A 17349-nucleotide genomic window follows, 5' to 3' on the forward strand; every position below is an offset into this window, starting at 1 on the left:
TAGTCTAACATCGGTAGTGAGGAAAATGCTAGAGTCAGTTATTAAAGATGGGATAGCAGCACATTTGGAAAGTGGTGAAATCATTGGACAAAGTCAGCATGGATTTATGAAAGGTAAATCATGTCTGACGAATCTTATAGAATTTTTTGAGGATGTAACTAGTAGAGTGGATAAGGGAGAACCAGTGGATGTGTTATATCTGGACTATCTGGACCGGTGGGCGGCGCGACTCTCGTCAGCAGCGGCCTCTGCAGTCTGTCCGCGTTTTATTATTTTCTGTCTATGTTTTTATGTAGTTTTTGTTATTTTTTTGTTGGGGTGTGTGTGTGGGGGGGGGGGGGGTGGGTGGGGAGGGGGGGGGAAACTTTTTAAATCTCTCCCTGCACTAGAGACCCGACCTTTTCTCGTCGGGTTTCCGTTATCGTTGGGGCTGCAACGAGGAGCGGCCTCCAACAGGAAGAGACCGGGGACTCTGGTGCTACGACTCACCGTCACGGGGCTGGCTGAGTCCGGAGCGGGTGGAGCGGTGGAGGAGCGCTGCTGCTGCTGCTGCTGCTGCGGCCCGACCGGAGAGTCGGAGGCTTCAACGGCAGGTCTGTGGACGGCGGCACCGGGAGCCCGCGGGTCCCTGGAGGGAGACCGCTTTTCAGGGCTCTCGCAACGGCGACTTCCCCCGCCCGAGTTGCGGGGTTGGAGAGCTCCTGGAGCGGGGCCTACATCACTGCCCCGCGCAGCTTGGAATGGCCGCGGGACTCTGCGAGCGCACGCCGGGGGCTCTAACACCAAGAACCCGGTGTGCGACCTCGCACCACCCGGCGTGGCTTTAATGACCGCGGGACAATCGCCATCGCCAGCCGGGGGCTTTGACTTTGACTCCGACATCCGGGGGGGAGAGTGCAGTGGAGAGATAAGTTTATTTGGCCTTCCATCACAGCAATGTGATGGATGTTTATGTAAATTATGTTGTGTCTTGGGTCTATTTGTTTGTAATGTATGGCTGCAGAAACGGCATTTCGTTTGGACCTCAAGGGGTCCAAATGACAATTAAATGTATCTTGTATCTTGTATCTTCAGAAGGCTTTCGACAAGGTCCCATATAAGAGATTAGTATATAAACTTAAAGCACACGGTATTGGGGGTTCAGTTTTGATGTGGATAGAGAACTGGCTAGCAGACAGGAAGCAAAGATTAGGAGTAAACGAGTCCTTTTCACAATGGCAGGCAGTGCCTAGTGGGGTACCGCAAGGCTCAGTGCTGGGACCCCAGCTATTTCTAATATATATTAATGATTTGGACGAGGGAATTGAATGCAACATCTCCAAGTTTGCGGATGACACGAAGCTGGGGGGCAGTGTTAGCTGTGAGGAAGATGCTAGGAGGTTGCAAGGTGACTTGGATAGGCTGGGTGAGTGGGCAAATGCATGGCAGATGCAGTATAATGTGGATAAATGTGAGGTCATCCACTTTGGTGGCAAAAACAGGAAAGCAGACTATTATCTGAATGGTGGCCGATTAGGAAAAGGGGAGATGTAACGAGACCTGGGTGTCATGGTACACCTGTCATTGAAAGTAGGCATGCAGGTGCAGCAGGCAGTGAAGAAAGTGAATGGTATTTTTCACACAGTGGTGAATCTGTGGAATTCTCTGCCACAGAAGGTAGTTGAGGCTAGTTCATTGACTATATTTAAGAGGGTTAGATGTGGCCCTTGTGGCTAAAGGGATCAGGGAGTATGGAGAGAAGGCAGGTACAGGATACTGAATGGATGATCAGCCATGATCATATTGAATGGCGGTGCAGGCTCGAAGGGCCGAATGGCCTACTCCTGCACCTATTTTCTATGTTTCTATGTACACACCTTTTAATATGCTAGATTGTAAATTCTCTGCATATTTTTCCAAGTTTCTTAACTACTATTAATCTGCATTTATAAAACAGGCAAATGCTTTTTGATATCTTGTCTCTATTTCCCTCTACAAAAAGACACAAAGTGCTGAAGTAATTCAGCGGATCAGGCGGCATCTCTACCCCATAACACAACAAAAATCAACCCATCCATCCACAACCATCATCAATACTACTTGCGTCATTGCAATAGGGGAAGTATCATTTTTAGTTATTTATAATTATACTTGTTATTATTTTATTGTCACAGGGACCAAGATGTTCTGTATACAATCTAGTAAAATTCATAATAATATACATAAGCACAATCACAGACAAGTAACAGATTGCAACAATTGAGTAGATTTCTTCTGAGTCAGCATGAGTTCCCACATTTTTGGCTTCTTGTTGTATTCAAGTATTAAGTAATGGAGTAAAAATATTGAGTCTTCACTTGGCCTTAAAGGCACCGCTCAAGCAAAGGACAATAACAATTTTAACCCGGCAACTGTCTATCAAGGTGTCACATAAATGATAAAACTGCCAAACTTAAAACCATGAACATTCTGTAACACCTTAAAGTAGATTAACGATATTTGCCCTGCCCCTGTTAAAATCCTGTGCATTCTCACAACCAGTATAACAAAAAAACAGAGTGTTCATGAAATTTGAAACCCCAACCTCTGAACTTGCTGTACATTCATGCTCAATGTCAACAAACAGTTGATTAATACATTAGTGTAACACACTTTCCTCACTCCAGCACAAAAACAACCTGTACTTCTTCCTGTTGCACCTATCTTCCCCTTCAAGTACAACTATTAACTTACTCTATTAAAGGCCTATCAATGTACATTTACGATAAAGAGAAGACAATCATGTACATCTGATTAAAACTAACAACAGTGCCCACCATAATTTTTGGGACAAAGACCCATCATTTATTTATTCGCCTCTGTACTCCACAATTTGAGATTTGTAATGGAAAAAAAAGCATGTGTTTAAAGTGCACATTGTCAGATTTTAATAAAAGCCATTTTTATGCATTTTGGTTTCACCATGCAGAAATTCCAGCAGTGTTATGCATAGTCCCTCCATTTTAATGTCATGTAAATGAAAGTAGTCATGTTTAGTATTTTGTTGCATATCCTTTGCATGCAATGACTGCTTGAAGTCTGCAATTCATGGACATCACCAGTTGCTGGGTGTCTTCTCTGGTGATGCTCTGCCAGGCCTGTATTGCAGCCATATTTAGCTCCTGCTTGTTTTGAGGGCTAGTCCCCTTCCGTTTTCTCTTCAGCATATAAAAGGCATGTTCAATTGGGTTCAGATCAGGTGATTGACTTAGCCACTCAAGAATTGACAATTTTTTAGCTTTGAAAAACTCCTTTGTTGCTTTTGCAGTATTTTTGTGATCATTGTCTTGCTGGAGAAGGAACCGCCGGCCATGCGTTTTGAGGTATTTGTATGAACTTGAGCAGATAGGATGTGTCTATACACTTCAGAATTCATTATGCTACTACCATCAGCAGTTGTATCATCAATGAAGATAAGTGAGCCAGTACCTTCAGCAGCCATACATGCCAGGCCATAACACCTCCACCACCGTGTTTCACAGACGAGGTGGAATGTTTTGTATCTTGGGCAGTTCCTTCTCTCCTCCATACTCTGCTCTTGCCATCACTCTGATACAAGTCTCATCTGTCCACAAGACCTTTTTCCAGAACTGTGGTTGCTCTTTTAAGTACTTCTTGACAAATTGTAACCCAGCCATCCTATTTTTGCAGCTAACCAGTGAATTAACCAGTCTTGCAGTGTAGCCTCTGTATTTCTGTTCATGAAGTTTTCTGCAGACAGTGGTCCTTGACAAATCCACACCCGACTCCTGAAGCTGATCTGTTTGACAGGTGTTTCTTTATTATAGAGAGAATTCTTCTGTCATCAACTGTGGAGGTCTTCCTTGGTTTGCCAGTCCCTTTGCGATTAGTAAGTTCACCAGTGCTCTCTTTCTTCTGAATGATGTTCTAAACTGTTATTTTTGGTCAGCCTAAGGTTTGGCTGATGTTTCTAACAGTTTTATTCTTGTTTCTCAGTCTCATAATGGCTTCTTTGACTTTCATTGCCACAACTTTGGTCCTCATGTTGATAAACAGCAGTAAACGTTTCCAAAGGTGATGGAAAGACTAGGTGCTGAGAGCTCTCTTATACCTGCATTAAGGAGGCAATTTAACACACTTGAGCAATGACAAACACCTGTGAAGCCATGTGTCCCAAACATTATGGTGCCCTGAAACCGGGGGCGGGGGGGGGGGGGAACCAAAATGTATAAAAATAATAAAATCTGACAATGTGCATTTTAACAACGTGATATTTTTTCTATTACAAATCTCAAGTTGTGGAGTAGTGGCAAATAAATGAATGATGGGTCTTTGTCCCAAACATTATGGAGGTCACCGTATATAGACCAACCTGTGTCTTTGCCTCAGGTTGGCTTGTTCTAGTATTTTAATGTAACTTTACAGTAGAGGAGCAGGATAGTCAAATAAATTGGTGCACACCAGGGTGGGAGATAGAGGAAATAGAAGGGGTAAGGAAGGTATTACTTATTAGTGAATTCAATGTTCATACCTTTAGATGGGTGGACAAAGTTCAGAGATGAAGAGGAGACAAGGGTTGTGAGAGAAGAGGTATGAAATATGAGGAATATAGGTAGAACAGGAAGGGGATAGGCATAGTGCGAAAAATGGATGTGCTTCTAGTAGCAATGTTACAAAATTTTGAGATTTAAAAAATCAAGTCTGCAATTTATCCCATCAGATAAAGCATAACAATAAGTTTAATTTGACACCTAATTCACTTTCATATCTCAAGTAATAAAAATGTTATGGCCATTTTCATACTCGGAAATTAGCATCTTGTTCCCTATTGATTTTCTATGGACATAACAAAAAAGCTGTGATCGAGGACAGTCAAAAGCCCATAACCTTCTTAAAAATTAAGAGAACTGAATGAAATTTTCAGTTATCATAGATTGAACCATTCTGAAACAAATATAAAATAATCTTACTTGGAGGACCTGAAATTAAAGCATATAATTAGTTAGTTACCCAATTGTAGCTAATTTCAAACTTCAATTACTAGATCTAAACATCTATCAATTTCTTAATAAATGATCAACATTTTTAAATAGCCTAAGTGTCCAAATAATATTCACAAATAATTCACAATAAAACATGATTTTTAAATCTCATTTACATCAATTTATAGGCCAAATGGAAGGAATTTAGTGTTCAATTGTTGTAAATTAAAGTCAATTTAAATCGGCTTTCTAGTGGGTTCCTGTGAACGCGCTAGTTTAGAACGTTCACATTGCACTGGATTTGTGCCCACAAATGCCCAGAAAAATACTGCGGGATATAAAGAGCCCAAAATGAACTATTCGCTATAGAAAACTTTATATACAGGGTTCTTAAGAAGCCCCTTTTAATGTAAAAATAAGGTGCATACCTTTAATTGTTTGCTTTATAAAACCCTGGGGCTGCGAGAGGTCGCGGGTTGAGAGAGTGATTTTTAAACTACTATAACTATTATACAAGACGATAAAAACTAATAATGCCTTTTGCGACGGGGTCTTCCAGCGATTTTCCGTTAATGATTTACTAGGCTGAACATTTTCGATTGCAACAGCCTAGTAAAAATCGCGTTTTAAACCCGCCCCCTCTAAACAGCGCCAGAATCGCGCATACGGGGTGGGGCAGATACTCAGACACGATTCAGGTAGGTTTTGTAACATACCTACTTCTAGGTGGGGCACAGGGAAGGGTAGGGGGATTTGTAAATTAGTTATCTGCAATAGGAATATTCAACATTCATATCAAGAAAAGACACAAAGTGCTGGAGTAACTCCGTAGGTGAAGCAACATCTTTGGAGAACATGGATTGGGACCCTTCAGTCTAAAGAAAGATCCAATCTGAAATGTATCTACGTTCTCCAGAGATGTTGCCTCACCCTGAGTTACTGCAGCAATTTGTGCGTGATTTTTTTAAACCAGCATCTGCAGTTCCTTTCATCATTAACATTCACATTGGGCTGCAATATGAACAACCAATGTTTGTTGGGTTGTAAATTGGACTGAATTTCCATTATTTGCACCTTAAACTTACCCCAAAATACCCAAGAGGAATATGAGGTGCTGTTGTCCACTTTGCTTGTGTGGGCTTATTCTGGACAGAAATAAGCACAAAGCTGTAGTGTGTTCCTAATGTTTGCTTTGTGTGGGGCTCAGAGTGTGTATTTACTTCTTCCTCATCGCCCTTTCATTCTGGACTGGGTGCAGTTGGGCGCGCGGTCAACTTTAAACGTTGGCGCGCGCGCACGCACACACACAATCGCCATGCGCGTGCCTTGCGTGAGCGGCGCCGCGAGGTAAGATGGCGGCGCCCAACCAGTCGGTGCCTTCGCTGGCGGCTGGAATAAACCAGCTCTTCACAGGCAACCGGGGAGAGGAGCTGCCCGCCGTTGTCATGACACCGATCCAGAATTTAACAAGAGCATTCAGGGAGCAGCAGAATAGGTGCGTTAGTGGGAGGCTGAAATTATTACAAGGAAGAACCATTCTGTGTTTATGATTAAACCGAAACACGGGTTTCTAACTCAGAGAATGTTATTTACTAATAGGCATTATCGCATAGAATTAGAAACGAGGAACTGCAGATGCTGGTTTGCAAAAAAAGACACAAAGTGTTGGAGTAACTCTGTGGGTTTGGCAGCATCCCTAGAGAAAATGGATAGGTGACGTTTTCGGGTCGGGACGTTTTTGTCCAAGTCGGTTTATCCTTTAGACTAAAGTAATCTGTGATTGGGTTCAGTTGCCCTGGTCTGCGTCACTCATTCAAAGAGATAAAGGCTTACTTGAAACTTTGGGGCGGATGTGTGCGTGGATGGTTGTCCCTTGACCAAGGTAGTTATTGTTAACTGCCGCAACAGACTGGAGCTGTTGGAAGCTTGATCAAAACAATTAACTGCTGGGACTCATGATGGACAGTAAACAATTTCAGAACCCCCGAAGTGGGGAGGCACGGGTATAACAAGACAGATTTGATTTGTTGGTCTGGACGGATACTGGTCATATTCCTCACCAATCCTGTGCTTAACACCTGCCAAATCACAGACTGCAATGCGACAGTAGACCAATATATATTTCCCTGTTGCCAGCAAGTCAGAGAATACTGCTGGCAAGCCCCTCTTTGTGGGACATTGTGTTCATGGTATACCACATCTATGTTGCTGTTGTTTAGCTATCATGAATTACCCACCCATTCTGACTTTAGTGGACAGAATTATGTTCTGTAGGATTTTGAACACAACCTAAGGCAACGTAATTGCATGGATATGACTCACTGTTGCTTTTATTTCATGAAATCATGTGGTGTAATTCTGCCCTTCAGCCCATTGCGTCCACATTGACCATTAAGTTCCCTTTTACATTCTTTCCATTTTAATGTCTCCACATTTCCTGCAACTCCTAGTGTCTACCACTCACATACACACTAGTGGCTAATGAACCTACCAACCTGCATGCCTTAGAGACATGGAAAAACTGGACAATCTGGGTGAAATTTCACAGGGAGAACATGTATACTTAACACAGACAGCATTGGAGGTCAGAATTGAATCTGTCTTGAAGCTGTGAGCTACTGGTTATCCACTGTGCTGATAACAAAAACATTTCCTTAGTGTATCTTTGGGCATTCTATGTCCATATCTGTGGAGGGAATGGATAGGCAACATTTGTTGGTCGGGTCCCTTCTTCAGGTAAGGTGTGTTGAAGGAATGAATAAATGTCAGTGGTGAAACATGAAGGTGGTGTTTGAAGTAGGGTCCTGACCTGAAATGGTGCCTCCAAAAATGCTGCCTGACCCGCTGAGTTACTCCAGCACTTCATGCTTGACTCAAGATTCCAGTATCTACAGATCCTTGTGTCTAACAGTATATGGTTCCTGAATCCTTGAAAAGCCTGACAATGTTTATAATGAGGAGGAAACTCTGTGCATCTCACTGAAAACTGAAAGATTGAGGGAATTTTTGTATGTCACAACTTAAATCCTAAATTATCATTTTTTGATCCCCTTCAAAAAACTTTAGCTTTCAGTCTATTAAGATTGCACAGTGGCTGGATTGTAGCTTTTTTCATCTACATTCAAGTGTAACGCTGAGGTGGATTTTACTTCACAATCTTTCCATTCTCAAGATTAATTTTTTCCACTTCTACAACTTTGCCTGGCTCTTCCATGCTCAATGCAAATTGGTGCTTCACCACTGACCTTTACTCACTCCTTCAGCTTGACTGCACTTCATTTCCCTTCTTCCTTGCCTCATGGTTTATTGTTCCTTACTGACTCCAGCTGAATGTACCCTGAATTTGTTTTGCCATTCAACCTCTGTCCTGTCTCAAAGTCCTTTATATATCGCTTTTTTAAATCCACAGTCTCCTATCATTTGAATTTTGCAGTCCCCACCAGTATTACGTCCTCTTTTGAATGTTATATTTTTTTGACACCTTCTGTTTTTTGTTCTACTTGCCCTCTCTGCATCACCATCAGTGATTGGGTTTATTGTACATGTACAATATTTTAATAAACTGAAGAATATAATGTCTGACAATTTCTTTCAGGGAGGAAGCCACACAATCGGTGTTTGAAATATTTGCAGACATACTGGCAAGGCAGTTGGCTGCGATAGAAGTCATCAATGAGAATTTTGAAAGTGGCAAGAATGAACAATATGAAACGTGTTTGCAACTTACTGCTGAGTGCTTCCGATGTCTCAGAAATGCCTGCATACAGTGTGTCAAGAATCAGTCTCATATAAGGTAATTGAACTTGAATAGAGCAAGTCTGGTAGGCTATGCATTGACACAACATGTAAATGAGTACCACTTGGAGTATTGTTCAGTTTCGTCACCCTGCTACAAGAAAGATACCTTTATGCTGGAAGGATTGCAGAGATGATTTACAAAGATGTTACCAGAACTTGTGGGGCCGAGCTATTGGGAGATGTTTGGAAAGCTAGGACTTTATTCCTTGGAGTGCAGGAGATGGAGGGTGATATTATAGACATGTATACAATTATGAAGGTTATAGATAGGGAGAATGCACAGATTGTTTCACCAGAGTTGAGGAATAGAGACCTAGAGGGCATAGGTTTAAGGTGAGGGGATAAATATTTAAAGGGGCATATTTTTCACAAAGAGATTGATGGGTATATGGAATGACTTTCTAGAGAAAGCTTTTGAGGCAGGTACAAAAGCACCATTTTAAAGATATTTGGTCAGTTGTATGGATATGATCCAAATGACGGCAAATTGTACTAGCTTAGATGGGGGTATTTTGGTCGTATGAACAAGTTGGGCCAACGGGCCTGTTTCTGTGCAGTACGATTGTGTAAAGGGCCTTTCCCGAGTTTTTCACGAATTCTCCCGAGTTTTTCACGAATTCTCCCCCGAGTTATTCACGAATTCTCCTGAGTTTTCCCCTTGATTCAAACTCGCAGAATGTTCGTAACAAGTCCGTAGGAGGCCGTAGGAGTCTGTAGATATATCGTAGCAGCTCGTTATGCCAGCCGTAGGTACTCGAGGCATCAGGAAAGTCGGGACATTTTTTCCAGCGTGATAAAAAATGTCCACGAGTAAAAAAAATAGCCCCAAGTACCTACGGCTGGCATAACGAGCCGCTACGATATATCCAAGGACTCCTATGGACTTGTTACGAATATTCTGTGAGTTTGAATCAAGGGGAAAACTCGGGAGATTTTGTGAATAATTCGGGGAAGTGGGACAGGCCCTTAGGTCGGAAGTTTATAAACCAGTAGCCAAGCTCATGACTTCATTGGGTTGAGGTGTCAAATAAAATGTCATGCTTAGCATATAAGGTTTTAAATCAAACTAAACCTTGAAAGAAGTTTTGATGTGGAAGTGGCATATGCACACTTTTCATTGTTTGTGCAATGACAAAGTTAATATGGTTTTGGCAGATGGATGATTAATTTGAGGAAGTTTGTCTCCATAATTCTCAGGGATAAATGGTTTGAAAATTCTATTGCTGGAGCGAAATAAATTCTCATCTTGTGTTTAGGGAGTTTGGACTAATCCCGGTGTGTTTTTGCCTTTTATTTTATTGGTGCAAAGGTTTTGAGACTGGCAGTTGTATCGTGTTATGTTTTGTTCTTCAAGGATAAGAAAGAGGATATTCACATTTAGCCCTGTACTTTTGGCCCATTAGCCTTAAAAGATATCTGTAATCTAATCCAGTTTTATAGTAGGGTGCCTCAAGCACTCGTGCTATGCTTTAAGATATGAAATCAGTAAGGAAAAGAACCACATCCATGCTGTGCTTGGGCAGAATCAAGTTTACACGCTGACATATTTGCTGCAAAATGGCTGTGTTGTATTCATCTGCTGTTACCTGACTAGAGAGAGTTAATGCTGCTGGTACTGAGTTAATATGCTGCAAGATAGTGGTTTGAAAATGCAACCAAGTTTCCCTTGGAATTAAGCATTCTGTCTAAACAATGCAGATCCACACCGCAGAACAGGAACAGCCTTACCACCTTGATTAGTTGTAGTAATAACAAGGTTCAGCAGATGCTGCTTTATACCAAAGATAGACACAAAATACTGGAGAAACTCAACAGGTCTGGTAGCATCTCTGGAGGACATGGATAGGTGACCCTTCTACAAACTGATTGTAGGGGAGGGAAGGAAAAATAATTGGAAGATAGAGGAGCCACTCAAGGTCATCTGTTGCTGCCTGTGATTTGTCCGGCTCCCTCTTCTCTCTTCCAAATTTTCCCCCCTCTCCTCCCCTGCAATCAGTCTGAAGAAGGACCCCGATCTGAAACGTCACTTACCCAGAGATACTCCCTGTTTTGCTGAGTTACTCCAGCATTTTGTGTCGACCTTGATTTGTTCTTGCTTTGATTGTAATTTAGACCATTCTTAACATGTTGATTGCACTGTAATTTCCTCATTTTCTATTTCCAGTCACAGCAAGTACTTTCAGAAATAGATATTAGACCATTTAGACCAGATATTGGACTCGGCAGTAACTGTCAGGCAGTAACTCGAGGAAATTGACCGGCGATGTTTCAGGTTGAGACCCTTCTTCTCACTGGACAAGAGAGGAGGTTGAGGGTAGCTATTTTTATATATGGGGCATGATGTTACATCGGAGGAAAAGATTGGAAAGAGTTCTCTACCTATTTGTAGAAACAAGGAACTGGAGATGCTGTTTAATACACAAAAGGGCATAAACAGGAGGGAAGGTCTGCTGAGTCACTCCAGCACTTTGTGTTAATTTACAACAGAGTGGAAAGAATAGTTATAAAAAGAATAAAAGTACAAGCAAAATTACAGCTTTGTTTCAGAGTAGAAATTAGTGTTACCAAGCAGAACATTTTATTCCCATATTTCTGACCCAAATCCATATGGAGAAAGTGATTAGTTCCAGCTTTATGTAGTTCATTGCATTCATTCACTTTGGTAGATTGGGTGTGTCATGATGGCAGTTATTATTTTTTTTATTGCTTTATGCCAACTCACATTGCCTGTGATTTAGAATAAAGTAAAGCAAATCAGTTATTCAATGTGAGAGTGACGGAAAACAATCTAAAGTAGTTAATAGTACAAAAAAATTCCCTGACATCTATTTTTGTGGGGTGTTTTTGAACAACTGGAAACAAGTACTGGATCAGTCTGGGGGAATGATGAGCAAACTAGAGAGAGTGGACATTTGTATTGTTCTCCATTATTTTAGAAATGCTGAATTCAGCATTATAGAGACCAGTATATTGTATACTCAAAGGGGATCAAAATGGGATGGTAGAAGACAAGACAGTTGCTTTCGGATTCATAATTACATCAGTTTTATGTTAACCATTTAAAAACTGCTAGAATATTGAAAAATAATTTGCCTTCTGGATATGAATTACATCCACGATTAGCAGTGTATTTGAACCCCCAATAACATTTATATCAAGCTGTTACATTTTCGTTAAATACGTTCATGGTTATGAATGAAAGTGACTATTTTCATGCTCTTTATTTTTATATATAGGATTCCATTTCCATTGTAGTTCTGCAATATTAATACCATTCATATCGTGCATTTGTGTCTTGATATTTGCTCTGTAGTAAAATCTTTTACTTGATCTGTACTTAGGCCGCTAACTGCTGTTCAGCCACAACGAGGGTAAATGGGAATTTGACGAATGTGTGTGAACAATAAAATACAGTGCCGACCACATGGTCGATGTTCAATTGTACAGGGTTTGAGGTTTGGCAAGATGTCGAAATGTTCAATTTTCTGTTTTTAATTTATCTAAAAAGTTATGATTATGTGAAAGATACATCTTCTAGATGCGCTGAGATGCATCCTCAGTGATGTGACCTGGGGTCATCGGGTGTTTCGGGTCTCACAACATCAGACACCATCGCCCAGGCGACCCAGCCGGGGTTGATCAGGCCCCAACTTACGTCCCAGCAGCAACCGCCCACGGATCAGCCCTCTTAATCCAAAGCCACCTAGTGGCTTTCTCTGCGGCTTCGCTTGCGGATTGAATGGCCCTCTTCTTTGCCAGCCCTGTAATGCCCAACTGGTTGAGGACTTTGCAGAGTGAGCATTCTGCAAAGCCTCTACAGCCCGCCTCTATGAGCTCATAGTATGTCTTCCAGCCGCTGCCCTGGCACATCTCCACCAGTTCCTGGTATTTTGCGCGTTTACTCTCGTTAGCCTCTTCAATACGCTCTTCCCAGGGCACTGTCAGCTCCAGAGTGATCAGCTGTTTTGTCATTTCAGAAGTGATGATCATGTCTGGCCGGAGCGATGTTGCTGTGATGTCCTGTGGAAATTTCAGCTGTGTGCCCAGATCGATACACAGTCAGTGGCTGTGTAGAGGAGGCCCGTCCTTGTTTTTGGTTGTGGTCGAGGCCTCTCTCCAGCTTTAACTAAAGTGATTGATTTCTTTGGGGCATGGTGGTGTTTGCTGTTACTGATGGCAGTGGCTATGCTTTCAAAAACCACCTTGAGCACCTGGTCATGGTGCCACCGATAGCGACCTTCCCCAAGAGACTTTGGGCAGCTGCTGAGCAGATGTTCTAATGATCCTCTTCCAGAGCAAAGTGGGCAGGAATGTGTCTCGCTCTTGCCCCAGACGTGGAGGTTTGCTGGGCTTGGTATGGCATCGTAGACAGCTTGGACAAGGAACCGGACGAGCTGGAAGTCTGCCTGCATGATGTTTGACCAAGTAATCTTGCGCTGCGGTATGCTCTCCCACCTTGTCCATGCTCCCTGCTGCCTGAACCCCACCGTCTTGCTCACACGCTCTTCCTCCACACCTGCTCGGACCTCTTCCTGGATTAGATGGTGCCTCTCCTTGCCCCTGGGCCTTGCCAACCGGTGTCATAGGGACACCTTCTGGTCCATGGAATCCCTGTACTACAGAGCTTCTCTTGTTAGCATCACCATAAGCTCTTCCGTGAGGCCACTGAATGGGAGCTGCAAGATGTTACTGGTCCCATACAGTGCTGCAGTGTTGAGGCTGCGGGGAAGGCCAAGCCACCTGCGGAGAAAGCCACTGATCTTCCTTTCGAGTGACTCCACTGTGGTCAATGGAACAGTGTAAACCAGCAGAGGCCACAGGACTCGGGGCAGGATGGAATGCTGATAGATCCAGGCCTTGAATCTGCCAGGCAGACCTGACTTGTCGACTTTGGTGAACCAGGTTTCAAGGTCTTCGATGGACTTTTGAATGGCGGCATTCAGAGTTGCGTCAAAAAGCTTCCCCAAAACTATATTCATGCAAGATTTTTATGAATCGGGCCATAAAATCAGTCTCTTGTTGAGAATAATAGCAAATATAACATTTTACGAAAAAATACTTTTGTCCATATTGCGTAATTTGGTGGCAGTTTATCAGAGCTGCAAAACAATTACTTGTTTCATTTTCCATTTGTTTTGCACATTTATCAGATTTGTCACGACCCAGGATTTTCCCCAAACCATGTGTAAATATGCATACTGCATACTGCAAATAATTCATTTGTTTTTGCAGACAATTGAATTACTTGTTAATTGTTCATTTGTAGTGCTGGTACTGACTCAATGGTCCAAAAGGTCGCCATGCTTCAACCTTTCTGTGAAGAAACAAGAAACTGCTGTTGCTGGTTAATACACAAAAGGACACAAAATGCTGGAGTAACTCAGCAGGTCAGGCAGCGTCTCTGGAGGACATGGATTGTGATGTTTCGGGTCAAGATCTTTCTTCAGGATTTGAAGAATATCAGGGTCCTTAGCATATGAAAGGTCCGTTCAAGAGTCTGATAACAGGGGGAAGCAGCTGTTCTAGTATCTGGCTTTCAAGGTTGTGTGTCCTCTTCCAAAAGTAAGAGGGGAGAAGAGAGGATGACCAGGGTATTTGTGCCCTTGATTATGTTGACTGCTTTCCCAAGGCAGTGTGAAGCGTAGATGGAGTCGCGAAGGAGAGAGGTTGGTTTGTGTGATTAAGTTTATTGGAGTTTTAAGCGGTGGCGTTAGTTGTGCAGCTTTGTGGTGAGTGCAAATTATGATGCCGATTGATTTGCCTAAGAGTTGGTAAATAGTTGGTAAAATATTCCTAATTACAGCATATTTATTTTTGCCGTTATTGAAGTTCTAGGAGCAAACGTGGGCGGGCTAGGATATTTTTCAAGTGGAGAAAATAGGGTAACTAGGACAGCGTAGAAGATCATTGGTTGCCCTCTCCCCTCCCTGATGGATATCTACACCTCCCGCTGCCTTAGCAGGGCAAAGAATATCATCAAAGACAGCTCCCATCCTGCGTTTGGACTGTTCGACCTGCTGCCCTCTGGAAGGCGCTATAGGTGCATCAAATCCAGGACAAATAGACTCAGAAATAGTTGCTTTCCGCAAATTATAACTACTCTTAATTCAAATTCACACATGCACTGACTTCACAGCCCAACACCCGGACTTCCATCTGTATATATGTATATAGCGCCGCAGAATTGTGCACCTATCCCCCCCCCCTTCTCCCCCCCTTTGTTTTTCTGTTTCTTGTTTTTTGTACTAAATTATATGTATGCACTGAGTACGAGCAGCTTTCAATTTCACTGTACATTTATAGTGACAATAAATTGCATATCTATATCTAATAGTATCAAGGTATGTACCCTTTCTCTAATTCATATGCTGGTCTTTTGTTTTATCTTTTAAAACATAGTAAAGATTAAGGAGACATCAGTTTACTAGTTTTATCTATATAATGAGGGCGGGAGCGGAGGGCACGTAATCCCTAATCATCATCGTAACTCCTCATAAAATACTACTATTTTACTTCGGAGTCACGTGAGTGATTCCGTGAAGACTTCAAAGGTCTGTGATTTCAAACCGTGTAACAGTTTTATTTCACTCACTGCCGAAGTTCTTGAGGGAGGAAGTGTTATCGTAATCAACCAATGGATCTGTTTTTTCAAGAAACAGAAAGGTATTTATTAACAATAACAAAAATAAATAGCTCCCCTGAGCTTAAATTAAATATTTGCAGTTTGTAATATTCTGTCTGCAAATAAGTCAGGCTTTATCAACGGTTTATTATAAAAACATTCTGAACGTCGTTTCCCTCGACCATCCTGCCGTATTGAGAATGTGGTCAAGCCGGGACGTCCATTCGTTCAGCCACTGATGTCGATGCTGCCCTAGTGGAATGGGATTTAAATGTATTAGTGTCTATTCCGGCAGCTTTCAGTACCTGTTTGAGCCACCGTGAAGTGGTTTGGCTCGTTACCCCGCCATGAGGTTTCTTGTGGCTGACCCATAGGGCTTTTTCTCTCCCTCTGAGATTGTGGGTTGTGTCTATATATTGTTGTAGATGGGTCACCACACACAACCTTGGCTCTGGTGGGTAGGCCCGGAATACCACCAGTGAATTGGGCGTTCCTGGCCTGCTTTGTTTCACCAGACCTAGAATGATAAACGTAATCTGGTCTGGGGCGACCTCCATGTTGTCCAGTCTTAATTTGTGCAGCAACTGGATCCTCTGAGCGGCTGCGAGTGCCATTAACATGAGCGTCTTTAATGTAGATATCTCGAGGCTGAGGGATCTAGCTCGTGGCCATTCCCTGAGGTATGTCAATACCACACTGATATCCCAAATATGGGTATACCTGGGTTTAGGGGCTTAATATTAAAATTGCCCTTCATGAGTTTTACCACCAGAGGATGGGATCCCATGGCCTGCTGTCCTGCTGGTTTTAGGTAAGCAGACAGGCCGCTTTGTGCTGTATTGATGGCACTGTAACTGATCCCTTCGTCATGGTGTAGATGGGCCAGGAACTCCAGCACGTCGGTGGTTGTGGCAGTTGCATATGTTGTCCCTGTTTCCTGGCAGTACTTCTCCCATTTTTGATACAGGTTAAATACTGCCTCCTGGTGGATGTTCGCAGGGATGCCGACATGGTGGTGATAGTTCATTCGGATAATCCCAGTCCCTGGTAAGGTCTATTCAAAACCTACAACCCAGGAGTTTGATGTTTTCATGGCATGGGTGGCTTATGCCTGATACTGGGTGAGTCAACAACCGTGGTCCACTAGGGAAATCCATAGGTGACTCGACCACCATGTCGTGATGAACTGGGAACCATGGCTGTGTAGGCCAGTCGGGCACCATCAATATCCCAGAAGCAGAGTCCATCTGTATTGCGAAGTACCCGACTGATGAGGCAGAAGGGAGGGAAAGCAAAAACCCAGAAATTCCCCCCAATCCAGCGTGTAGGCATCTACCGCTGCTGCCTCTGGTCTGGTTCCCAAGTCACATACATAGGTAACTGGTGATTCCGTCTTGTTGCAAACAAATCGATATCTGGCGTTCCATATTGCTTAATAACTTTAGCAAATATTTTGGGTTTAACATCCATTCGATGTTATCATTAAATTTTTCCGTGACCTGGTGTCTGCCACTGTATTTAGCTTACCTAGTAGATAGGCAGCCGATAGTAAAATATGTCTTTCGACACACCATTGCCAGATCTGATTGACCAATTTGTCGCACGATAATGATTTTATGCTCCCCATATGGTTAATATAAGCCACCACCGTAGTATTATCAATCCGTAACCGCACATGCAAGTGCTGCATTTTAGATGCATATGCTTTTAAAATCATAATACTCAACATTTCTAAATTGATGCCCAGTGTGTGTGGTAATGATGACTCTGGTTAGTCCATCTGGCACCTGTGCTGGATATGGAGTTAGTTGCCCCCCCCCCCAGGCTTGAGCACTGGCATCTGATTAATAACTAAAGTAGGGTTAGTGGTGATGATAGGGCTGAAACTGTGCCACACATTCTCTCCCCCCCCCCCCCCCACTGTAGCCCTGATATAGCTCCAGTGGGTAATTTCATGATTCGATCATA

At 42.7% G+C, this 17349-nt stretch overlaps 2 protein-coding genes across 2 annotated transcripts in view; one reads left to right on the plus strand and one right to left on the minus strand.

Annotated features, from left to right (window-relative positions):
- LOC129706142 (structural maintenance of chromosomes protein 1B-like) overlaps nucleotides 1–6188 on the minus strand; it is a 179686-nt gene extending 173498 nt beyond the window's left edge. Inside the window, exon 1 of the mRNA XM_055650158.1 lies at nucleotides 6047–6188. The gene's annotated coding sequence lies outside the window, so the exon portion shown is untranslated. The remainder of the gene's footprint in view (nucleotides 1–6046) is intronic.
- An 83-nt stretch (nucleotides 6189–6271) lies between these two features.
- atxn10 (ataxin 10) overlaps nucleotides 6272–17349 on the plus strand; it is a 117693-nt gene continuing 106615 nt past the window's right edge. Inside the window, exons 1-2 of the mRNA XM_055650904.1 lie at nucleotides 6272–6456; nucleotides 8557–8754. Coding sequence (XP_055506879.1) covers nucleotides 6314–6456; nucleotides 8557–8754 — 341 coding nt within the window. The 5' untranslated portion in view covers nucleotides 6272–6313. The remainder of the gene's footprint in view (nucleotides 6457–8556; nucleotides 8755–17349) is intronic.

The sequence above is a fragment of the Leucoraja erinacea genome, chromosome 19, assembly GCF_028641065.1.
Source record: "Leucoraja erinacea ecotype New England chromosome 19, Leri_hhj_1, whole genome shotgun sequence".
Classification (NCBI taxonomy): Eukaryota; Metazoa; Chordata; class Chondrichthyes; order Rajiformes; family Rajidae; genus Leucoraja; species Leucoraja erinaceus.